Source organism: Leptonotus elevatus, chromosome 5 (assembly GCF_054856555.1).
Source record: "Leptonotus elevatus isolate MCC_2025b chromosome 5, RoL_Lele_1.0, whole genome shotgun sequence".
Taxonomy (NCBI): Eukaryota; Metazoa; Chordata; class Actinopteri; order Syngnathiformes; family Syngnathidae; genus Leptonotus; species Leptonotus elevatus.
Window position 1 is genome coordinate 4,378,819 of NC_141243.1, and position 11,661 is coordinate 4,390,479.

Sequence of the window (11,661 nt, forward strand, 5' to 3'; positions counted from 1 at the left end):
AAAAAGTGTAGTGTCAGCATTTTTTTTATAAAGTGGAAATTTAAATAAATCCATAAATGAAAAGTTTCCTGTATCTCACTGAGAGAGAAATGCATGCGAATGCAGCCAATTTGGGGTTTTCGTCAGGGTTCATAAAAGGTTTAAAAAATTGTCAGAATATGATTTGAAATGGTTTTGTGAAAAGTAAAAACTGTCTGTGAACATCTTAAAAATCCTGATGGAAAACCCCAAATTTTGCTTCGTTCGCAAGCATTCCCCCACTCAGTGACGTCGCAGCTTTATCGGCCTTCAGATGAGTAAAAAGACCGATATTTGTCAAAATGTCAAACATTGGCACCGATAATCGGCCTGGCCAATAATCGAGTCACGTATTCAGTTAGTCACAAATGTAGTACTATAAAACACGAGGATGGTCTGGAACCCCCGCAATAAACAAGAGTATTCTTATTTATTGAGACGCATTTTCATTACTGTACAATATTATTTTTGGGAAATCCCACAGTTGTATTGCTTTGTAGTGAGGATGACCAAATATGGTTCTGTTTAACTGAAATCCCCGTTTTTATCTTCTTTTTTTTCTTTTGTTGGCAACTCAGATTCCACAGCTCCAAATCTGGGAAGATCTACTTGCACAATGATATCCGGCTGCTATTCTCCCGCAAGCCCGTTGAAGTGGACACGGGGATCCCTTACGAGCTGAAATCTTTCACCGAGGTGCCAAGTAACCCTAAATACTCTCCCCGTGTGTGAGCCTCCTGTGCTTCCTAACGAAGAGGGAGACAAACAGACTGGATTTGACAGGGACAGACAGACAGACTGACGGACGGACTGGATTAGGGAAGCCAAATGCCTACAGGATTTTTTGCGTTTTGATCCAGCCTGGGTCAAAAGTGTGTACAAAGAAATGCACAAACACTGACACACGCGCACACACACGGCTGACTGAATACAGACTTGACACATCTGGTGGCGACTCACGTTTAACTTTGCATGCCTTGTGACTTCAACACCTGAGTTTTCCTCGAGTGCCGTACGTATCACGCTGTCCTTCACTCTGCCTGCACGCGTAACCCAAAATGTCATCACGCTGGTCACGAAATTGAAACACGTGTGTGATTGACAAACGCTAAAACGAGAATTTCGGTCAGTCATGAAAGAAGACCCCGACTTTATTTGACTATTCAAGCCAGGAGGGTCGTCCCTTGTGACAAAAAAAAAAAAAAAAAAAAAAAAGCAAATCAACTTCCTGCTATGTAGCCAGAATGAGGGACAATGTGCTATTTCTTTTTTTTAAAATTTTATTTTTTTAGATTGTGTTCAGAACAGTCTGATGTCGGAGCAGAAGAATGAAAAATGTGTAGTATTTTTTAATTTATGGATTTCTTGTTTTTTCGCAAATGTCTTAAGAAGCAATATGCTGCACAAGAGTAGAGTGTGTTCTTAAAGCCAGACGACCTTTCTCTCTCTGGGAGGAGATGGGATTTAAGGGAGGGAGGGAATCTGCGGGAGGGGAGGGGGGGTATTTAATGACGGAGAAAATATATGTACATATGAATAAACTTTGCGACTGGCGAGAACAACCCGTTTGTTGAGCCTTTTCTTTTGATGCCTACAAAAGACAGTACAAGATTGCTTTGATGTACGCTAGCTTATTGCTAACACATAATGGAAAGCAATCCCTTTCGCTCCGGGCTGTTTTACAGGATTTTTGATCTCTTTGCTGCCATCTGCTGGCCATTTTTGTAATAACTACCATTGCTTCAAGTTCTCTTCAGTTCAGAGGCTGAATCAGTCTTCTGTATGCCCTAACATAAAAAAAAATATTTTTAAAAATGTATAAATACGTCTTTGGGAGTATGGTAATATTTAAAATAGGACATATTTATAAGTTTTTGGGAGCAAATTAATAAAGTAAAAAAAATACAAAAAGTTAGTGCTCACTTGAAAGGCAAAGTAAAAAGGTGTGTCTTGAGCCTCCTCTTAAAAATATTAGAGATAGACCGATACTGATGCCAATTATTAGTAGTCGAGAAGGTCGATAACCGATATTTGAAGCCGATATTCATTTTCCATAAAAATAGGGGAAAAAAATATTGACATAAAAAAAAATACAAATGCCACTCTAGAATTTTTAATGTCTTAAAGCATGTTTATCAAAAAAAATTCAGACTTTTTTTTCAAAGTTTTTTTTATATATATATATATATAATTATAGAAAAATCCATTAACATTTCTAACAAACTGTTTAGGGAGCTCCCAATGTAATTAGTAAGTTTTAAAAAGTTAAACGGAAACTTAAACAAGCAAATCCAGAGCTCTATATAGTTTAATACAGTACATATTTCTTCCCAAAATTAAAAAGTACATTTCATATTTCACATGACTTTGTTTTAATGTTGAACAAAAGCAAAAGGTTCAGAAGGTTCCCTGAGATTGAAATGCCTTTAGATTGACCTTTTATTGGCCGTCAGATTTTGAGAAAAGGCCAATATCGGCACGATAATCAGCCGATTATTTGTCTAAGCCTAAAAAATATCTAACTTTTCATACATAAAATTGCAAATCAAAGTGCTTATTTGTGCTATTGCACTGTCGATAACAAATTACAATCATAGGCCATAGACCGCAACTGTAGGTGTTACTCAAAACCTTTTATAATAAAAAGATTCTTTACAATTTCCAGTCCAGTGACAAAACAATCCCTCTCTTTTGTGTGCATTTTTATACAGGAAGTAATTAGAAAAAACCTGACAAGTCTTTATGTCATCTATATGACGTCGCGCAGCATGTGGGCGGCACCCTCGATGACCTGGCTCATAACCGACACGAGGAGATGCACTTGGGCCCAAGCGCTGGCTGTTCCCGACGACATGGCTCCGAAGTAGGCGTCGCTCAAACCGGGGAAGGTCCGGGTGGTGATTTGGATTGGCGCCCAGATGACGTGTCTAGCGAACACGACATTGCATTAGAACGAATTTTCTGCATGCTGAGTGATGCTGTACTAAATCACAATATCAGCCTATTTTTTTTTTCTTTTATGAACTACAATCAGAAGTCATGGAAGTTACTGGACTTGATGACAAATACATTCTTAAGTCATTCACTCGCAGACATTATCACTGAAGCAACCCCCTTTGCTCCCGGCTGTTTTACTGGATTTTGACTTAATTTTGCAAGGCCCACAATGGAACCTACTAAAAGAAAGATTAGAGTCTCTTCTTCCATCAGGAAAAAAAGTATATTTCTATATACCGTATATAGGTTTCATCATTATTCACAAATCTGTGGAAAACACTGTCAAAAAGAGCTTGTCGCAACATGGCCCTGTCTAGTCTATACTCTGCTGCCACCTGCTGGCCATTTTTTTAATGATAACTAGCATTACTTTAAGCCACCTCTTCATGTCATGAAGCTGCATCAAAGACGTCTGTATGCTCTTGCATAAAAAAATAATAATAAATTTAAAGTGAAAGACAAAGTATTAAACGCATTTACACATATTTGAGTTTAAATGAGCTAAAGATTTTTTTTTTTTTTATATATATTTTTTTAAGTTGCTGAAGATTTCGATTGACAGATCTGGAAGGCTTCTTCCCAAATTCCAAAAATTGAGTTTTTCTTCCTTCTTACCTGAATTTACTTGGCAAGGTCACAGGGTTCAAGAAGGCGCGGTCCAACAGCATGAGCTGGTCATTGATCTTTCGCAGCTTCAGCGGCCTAAAAGAAGAGAGAAGTGATCGTTGCCTCTGCACGTGAGAGAGGACGTAAGCGTGAGTGAGTGAGTGAGCATGCGCGCGTATATGTGTTACGTTTCATTTGCCAGGTCTGAGCTTCGAATGACTTGTTCGAGGTGGTTCGATGCACTTCGAAAGCTGGCCACCGCATGTTTTATTGGTTCTGGAATTTGATAAAAGTGCTCTGTAAACAAATTCCACATGAGTTTCAGAACACGTGCGGGAACATTCGATTCTTTACCCATGGAGATATTCAAAGCAAGAAGCTGGTTTTCAAACGCGATCAAAGCCACCTGAAGGTAGGCCTCCAGACTCTCCGCATAATCGCTGCAGTTAATCGGCAGCACCAGACTGTCGGCCAGTCGCACCAGGACGCTCCCGGCGGTTCTGCCGACGGCCTGGTGGGTGTAGAACCCTGAAAGGAAAAGTGTAGGGCAGATTGATCGAGAAATAGATTTGAACACCTTGCGATATTATTAAGCATTGGAAATAAATGCTTTTTTTTTTTTTTGCTCTCAATGCTTCGCTTTTTCATCAACAGCTACATATGAAATTGTAAATATAGTTATGTTTCATATTTGTAATATATTTGTCCCCAATTAAGTTTAAGAATTTATGCATTTATCTCTTACTTTAAAATTTTAAATAAAGACATAATATTTTTAACTTATTCACTCCCAGCCATTTTTACTGAGGCAACCCCCTTCGCTCCCGGTTGTTTTAATGAATTTTGACTGATTTTGCAAGTTTTTTTTGCAGCAATTCACATTCGAATTTAGCTAAGTTTCATCATTTTTCACAGGTCTGTTTAAAACTGTGTGGAAAATAGCTTGTTTGCAACATGGCCCTGGTTGATCTCTTATACTCTGCTGCCACCTGCTGTCCATTTGTGTAATAACTACCATTTCTTAAACCGTTCTCGGTAGTTAAGAGGCTGCATCAAAGCCTTCAGGTATGCTCTAGCATTTAAAAAATAAAGTTTTTTGGGACCATGGCAATATTTAAAATAGAACCTTTTTATACATTTTTGGGAGCAAATAAGTTAATTAGCCGGTACATCTGCGACGTTGCGCAATGCGTGTCAGTTCAATCATGTTCAGCTGCGTCGCTCTGTGTGCAGTGGGCCTTTGTCACAAATCTGCAGTGAGCTCATAAATGGCCATGGCATCAAGTTGTGTGTTTGTGTTCCACGATTCAGGGTCACTCACCAGGATCAATGAACTTGGCGGAATAGTCGAACGTGTCGTACGCAGTGTGATAGGCTGGGTAAATGCGAGCGCTCGTTTTTGTCTGGGAAGAAAAACAGTTGGAAATTAGGGGGGGGATAAATAATACAGAGCTGAGATGCGAGTGGATTGAATCGAACCGAATCGTTTGAATGTTCTTATTTATTGGGAATTTTAAATACCCTGTCAAAAGTGTATGAAATATCCAAGGACGTGATTCCCAAGTAGTGGACAAAAGGGGCGTAATCACTTCCGGCTCCTGTCAGGTACCCCAGACTGTTGCAGAAACATGAATATTGAGTAAGATGACAAATCTTAACCCTAGAAAGCCAAACGTATCATATTAAATACAAGACATTTTGAGCCCTCTATTTTATGAGTAATATTTTTTTCTCCCATTAAAACCCTGACGTTTAAGATCTGACACATGCATTACACGGATAGTCCATTAGAGGGCGGTATCACCCAGCCACCTAGCAAGATCGCCCCAATTGAGAAAGGAGAGACACCTAAACTTTTTTTAACTCATTCACTGCCATTGACGGCTATAGATGTCAAAAATTCATTTGAACTATTTCTATTAGTTTCACTTTTTTTCCCCGCTTTTGTTAACAAGAGTATGAAAACCTAGAAACAAATTTATTGTACATTTAGAACAGATATCAAATTTGTGATTAATCTTGAGTTTGAATAAATAAGTAATTAAACAAAAAAGAAAATATTTTTTAATTGTAATTAATCGCATGACTTCAATAGTTAACTCATGACTAAATTTTTCTAGGTTTTCATACTCTTAACAAAAGTGGGAAAAAAATGTGAAACTAATAGAAATAGTTCAAATGAAATTTTAGCCGTCAATGGCAGTGAATGAGTTAATAGTGGGAAATGTTCTTTCTGGTTTTTGGAAATACTAATATTTTTTATATGTCTGTTAATTATTATATGTTTGATAGTGTACGAATTTAAAGTATTGTGATCAGATGTATCAAATATGACACAAATCAAAGTCATGTGGGAGTTGATTAAAAAAAACAAAAAACATTGGTTTGTTCAAAAGGACCAATAAATACTGTATTTACAAAGAATTAGAATTTTCTCTCATAGTTCATGGTTTAGGCTTTATAGGGTTAAAATAAATAATCGATAACAGACAGGAATAGCTAACACTATATAATTTGTTATGAAAACGACAAGAATGGATCAAAATGGGTCACAACTTGAAAACCTGTGTTTCCTTTTATGTTTGAAATGAAAATGCAACACCTGGGAATAAGTCCATAGACCGGGCTGGTTCTGTTCGAATAGCGGACCCACTTGTCATATACAGACGTTGAATCCAGTCCAGGAGCTTTGACCTGTCCGACAGAAACACTCGGATCAGACAAAACCATCGAACCATGCTGTCTTTTTTTTTTTTTTTTTTTTTTTCAATCCCCTCCAGTCTGCTCTTGCTGATTTTTCCCAACATCGAGACCTCTAACAGAATTTTTTTTTTTAGAGAAATCCACACAATGCATCCTGGATCAGGATATTGAACTTAGCTTGATATTGACCTGCTTAGCAGCTTTGAAGATGACGTTCTGTAGCGACGGCATCCCTGCCGCTTGTAGAGAGGCGTTGCCTGAGGATGTGAAGAGGAAAACAATACTTGTGAGTTAACATTCCAACCTTTCCTGTGGTCAGTGAACACAACCTTTACATTTTTTTTTAAGTTAACCATTGGAGAGAGAAAAAAAAAAAGGATCAAATACATCCCAATATTTGTCCCCGGGATAGTTTGCTCCGCCAGTGAACTTCACAGCACTCAGCGGCCACCATCAGTTCTAAAAAGTCAAAGTACAGGTAAGTGGGGGAAGCTTCTTACCTTGAACAGCGACATCCACGTTGATATAAGCAACGGTGCGTTCACTCAGCTTGGTGAAGTATTGCTGTAAAATACAATCAAATAAATAAATAAATAAATAAGCGTACACGTGCTTCCATTTGGCCAATACTTGCTGATCATAAGTTTGCCAGGTCAAAATGGTTACCTCAGTGTATTCACTCGACCCGATAAGGCCGAACTCCTCGGCCCCCCAGCTTCCAAATATAATGGACCTGCGAGGCCTCCATTTGCCTGCAGCGCAGATGAGCTAAAGCTTAAAAACTCCAATCCAATCCAATCCACTTTATTTCTACAGCACATTTTATAAACAAGCGTTTCTAAAGATCCGCACACTATCATACACACAAAATCTAGTAAAACCAACTCTAAAAATAAAAAACAGTCAATAAAATACTAAAATAAAAAATATATAAATATAAATATATTCTAAAAATAAAAAAAAACAGCCAATATAATACTAAAATAAAATAAGTTTAAAAAAAATAAAAATAAAAAAAATAATATATATATATATATATATATATATATATATATATATATATATATATATATATATATATATATATATATATATATATATATGCATGTGTGATACATTTCAAAACAAAACAAAAGTTCAGAAGTTTGAACATGTTGAAGACTGAACTCCTCCTGACCTTGCTTGACCATCTTCCCGAGCACACGCGTCAGCTCCAGCATGACGGACGTCCCGCTGCTCGGGTCGACGGCGCCGTGAACCCAACTGTCCCTGTGGTTGCCGTAGATCACGTAACGGTCTGTGGACAGCCAAGCAATGTAGCGTGATCGCTTGCAGCCAGTGATGGCCAATTGGGGTATGTAGTATGTAACCAATTACTTAAAAAAAAATTAAAAAAATTCCAAAAGTAATTTCCCAATTTTAATGCCGATCAGATACAGGTTTTTTTTTTTTTTTTTATATGAGTTTAGCAGCAAAATACAGCCGTTTATATCTATATCAGAAGGCAGCCATTTTGCCACTTTCTGTCACGTGAAAATGACATCACAGTTGCTCAGGTCTCAGGTAACAACCAATCACAGCTCAGTTTCACAAAACAGGTGAGCTGTGATTGGTCGTTGCCTGAGCTATGAGCAACTGTGATGTCATTTTCACGTGACAGAAAGTGGCAAAATAGCCGCCCCCCGAGATTGATTAAAAACGGCTGGGTTTTGCTACATAACTCATATCCCACAAATGTAAATATTAATCAAAATGTCATGTTTAGACTAGTGAGGTCACATATAACATATTATTGTTAATAAATGTTTACCAGGTTCCACGCTGCCCCTGATGACTCCCATCACATTGGAGGAGTTCTTCACCTCGCCATAGTTGAAAATGTCCAGCTTCACGTCACTACAAAACACAAACATTCCCTTACAGAAGAATTTAGTTTGGACTGATTTATTATTCTGTTATGGGCCATTTCATATTGAAATATCAGGAAAAAACATGACCATGACATTTTATTAGGGAGGCAAAATAACAACACTTGCCCTGTGTGTGTAACTACCTGTTGTTAAAGGCAGAGGAGGGTCGAAAGCCCGGACCGCCATAGTTGTATGTGCAGTTAAAAGCTCCTTGCCAGTCTGCCCGCGCTGCTTTTCCACCCAGCTCACTGAAACATCCAATGTATTGTTTCTATTTCGTAATGCTCTTTATTTTTTGATTTGACAGTAAACTTCACAAACCAGATTAACGTGTAGGCGTCCTCAAAGCCAATAGGTTGAATTGGAATGGGAGGAACCCCAGTGATGTCCTTCAGTGGAATTCTGTATGTTTCTTCTGCAAAATAGTGGAAAAAAGTGTCGACACACTTTGAAATGATTGTGCACTTTGGTGTGGCCTCTTGCAAAAAAAAATATAATAAAATAATCACGCTCGTGTCATACTATTATGAGAAGAACAATAAAAGACACGCAATAAAAGAGCATTTTGCGTCACATCCCCATTCCCTGCAGTTTACGTGGCTTACCTTTTGCAGCCAAGTATGGAGTGAGCAGGTCTCCGTAGGTCGAAGCGTATGCGCCTCTTTCCACGCCGGATGGGGGCATGTACCAGGAATGTGGATATGTCTCGTTGGCGTCCGACATGAAGCCGTCGTTGTCCGATGGGTCCGTGTAGACGAGCACGCCAAGGATACCATAAGGGGCCGCATTGATGGCCTCGGATGATACGCATGAAAAAGTATTGTGGAATCATTCAAGGCAAAACCAAGCGTTTTGAGGAAAAGCTCATTGTGGGACTGCAGTAACAACTTTGCACCAATAGAGGGTGCCAATTGACTGAAACGGACGTGAGTAGACTGGAACGTGTGTGTAGATGCTTGCACTTAACTCAAGTCCCAAGTACTTTTGATACATAAAATCCCCCCCAGTCCCACCCCCGCAAAAAATAAAAATAATAAATAAAGACGAAAAAAAAAAAAGAGACCTATATATCCCAATATAGCACTTTCCTTAAAATGTAATGAAATTAATGGTGATTTTCTATTCTCCTAATTTATTTTTTAAATGTATTTATTTATTCATCCGGCAAATGAAATACAACAAACAATGCAATAAATGGTGTAACTCACTTTGTCTGCTCTCCCCGTTCCACCGGATTTTGTGATGGCGATGGTGTTTTGGAGATTCACGCTTTGGCTCAGATGCTGGTAGTCAGACGGTCTCCCATAGTTGGCGTACACAAGTTTGCCCTTAAAAACAGTGAAAAACAAAATGGTACAACAACAGTAGCGATGTCGAATAATATACTTTTTAACTAGACATCCATGATGCTTTATCACCTAAAGTTATGTAATAATTCCAAAGGTCACCACTTCCTATTGTAGGATAATTTAAGTTATTGCTTCACTTATATTGGTCTTCCGTGAATGTTTCGTTGTTCATGGGCTTAATATTTAACCGAGGCTTAATTAAAGCTGTAACTGTTACGCATGTTCTGTTTTTTTCATTTTGCTCAAGTTCTCTCTGTTTGTCACTGGATGTTAGACATTGTCAGCATATTTTGATTAATTGTAATTTACCTGTACTTGCCCAGCTGGAGAATAGCAAGCGTAAGGTTGAACCACAGCAGGATTCTCCTGGTCCGGCGTGTAGGCCTTCTCTTTCTCTCTGACTGTATGCAGCACGCCATTGGATGAGCTCACTATAAAAAAAAAAATTAAAAAAAAAAGACATGAGAGTATGTACAGGAGCGCTACTGTACGGTGTTATATGTACATCAATATTGTAATCGTGATGACAACTTACCAACAGTGACCTTGTTGGGCTTGTCAGGATCAGGAAAGGACAGGTAGACCATGTATTCCTCCCTCCACGCCTGGTCCAGACCCGTTTCAGGATCGCGCCATCTGTTCAGCATCAGCTGCACCGTTTGCTCGTCTCCGGCTGTGGTGGCCAAGTGAGGCACTTTAGTCAATTCCCTGTAGATATAAAAAAATATATATAATTCTGGGGTTATAACTTTTTAAGTTTTCAATGAGTGTCCTATTATAGGATAAAGCCCATTGCCTAATATATAAACACCGGGATATTAGCATAGGATATCAAAATTCTGTTTGCTTGTTTTCGATTTGTTATATTTGGAGTGTTCAAGTTTTTTTTTATGCTTGTCATCGCAAACTGACCTGAGGTTTTCCTCAATGCGGTTGTTGTCCAACTCGGACAAAAGTTCCTCAAGCAGGTTCTCATCCACATCCTTGGACAAATCCTTGACCCAGGTTGGCGCAGAGTCGATACTTTTGTCTATTCCGTAGTGTCCGATCAGGATTCCGGCGGTCAGCGCCGCTGCACCGCACAAAATGCCAATCAACACGCTCTTTATCATGTTTCTAAGCTTTCATTAACTCAATTAAATTGAGGTATTAGTGATGAATGGTGTTTTAAAAATATTCCAGAGAAAATATTTGCATTGTCCCAAATGATCTGTACAACAGCAGCGACCTGCCGACACTGACAGACACACACTCACGATAACAGTTACACTGATGTTTGGATGGGGTGGACTTTATCCTTCTGAGAACGTGGGTGTGTTAGCATGTGTGTGGGCTTTTTTGTTCTCTTAAGTTATGTTTATTTATTTTTGCCACATTAAATACTCCTCATTTTGGGCACTATTAGCTCCCAAACTTTTTAGTGACTCTCTGAGTGATGTGATTTTTTTTAAAATGAAGTCAAACAGAATGAAAACAGAATGAGAAAATAATCCATCCATCCATTTTCTTAACCGCTTGTCCTCACAAGGGTCGCGGGATATAAATATAAAATATGTGTGAACCTATCAACAAAATTACTATAACTCTGATTTAAAAAAAAGTACTCATTTTCATAAAAAAAAAAAAAAAGTCTGTTAAAAAAAACTAGTTAAAACGACATCATACTTTTATAAAAAAAAAGGAAAAAAAAGAACTAGTTAAAACTACATCATACTTTTACCAAATTAATTGAAAGTAAGTAATTAGAGCTAAGATGTTGTTTTGTGGAAAACACTACTTCACTTTTATATTTTTATGCAGGATCGTGAGTGGTCGGCGGCAACAATAAATTCACATGGTTATTTTCCCTTCAGATATCCTTTGTTTTTATCATTGTCAATTAATTTAATACTTTTAGGCTTGATTTTAAATGCATTTTTACCGTAAGGAAGAAGGGAGGTCCTTTGGGAAATATAGTTTATTTATTACAATAATTAAATTTTTGTTGGTGTGTGTAATCTTGAACTCGTCAAATACGCCATGTAAGATTAAAACTCATGCTAAAACTAAAGCATTTTGGAAGTATTTGTGAAATATAA

General features: G+C 38.0%; 2 protein-coding genes across 6 annotated transcripts in view; one reads left to right on the top strand and one right to left on the bottom strand.

Moving 5' to 3' along the window:
• The window catches only part of atosb (atos homolog b), a 30,883-nt gene extending 29,419 nt beyond the window's left edge, over positions 1–1,464 (top strand). For all 5 annotated transcript variants that reach the window (XM_086077240.1, XM_086077244.1, XM_086077242.1 and 2 more), the window contains one exon: positions 597–1,464. In XM_086077240.1, the coding sequence (XP_085933366.1) occupies positions 597–750 (154 nt within the window). In that variant the 3' untranslated portion in view covers positions 751–1,464. The remainder of the gene's footprint in view (positions 1–596) is intronic.
• Positions 1,465–2,366: 902 nt separating this feature from the next.
• On the bottom strand, positions 2,367–10,816 carry naaladl1 (N-acetylated alpha-linked acidic dipeptidase like 1). Its single transcript, XM_086076359.1, has 19 exons — positions 10,496–10,816; positions 10,119–10,291; positions 9,893–10,014; positions 9,443–9,562; positions 8,840–9,029; positions 8,556–8,649; positions 8,378–8,482; positions 8,135–8,220; positions 7,502–7,621; positions 6,991–7,076; positions 6,825–6,888; positions 6,514–6,581; positions 6,224–6,315; positions 5,143–5,236; positions 4,943–5,024; positions 3,976–4,149; positions 3,810–3,897; positions 3,631–3,717; positions 2,367–2,945 (listed from the first exon to the last, which is right to left on the bottom strand). Exons 1-19 carry the CDS (start codon positions 10,693–10,695, stop codon positions 2,768–2,770), a joined length of 2,223 nt encoding a protein of 740 aa, XP_085932485.1. The 5' UTR covers positions 10,696–10,816; the 3' UTR covers positions 2,367–2,767.
• Positions 10,817–11,661: the final 845 nt, after the last annotated feature.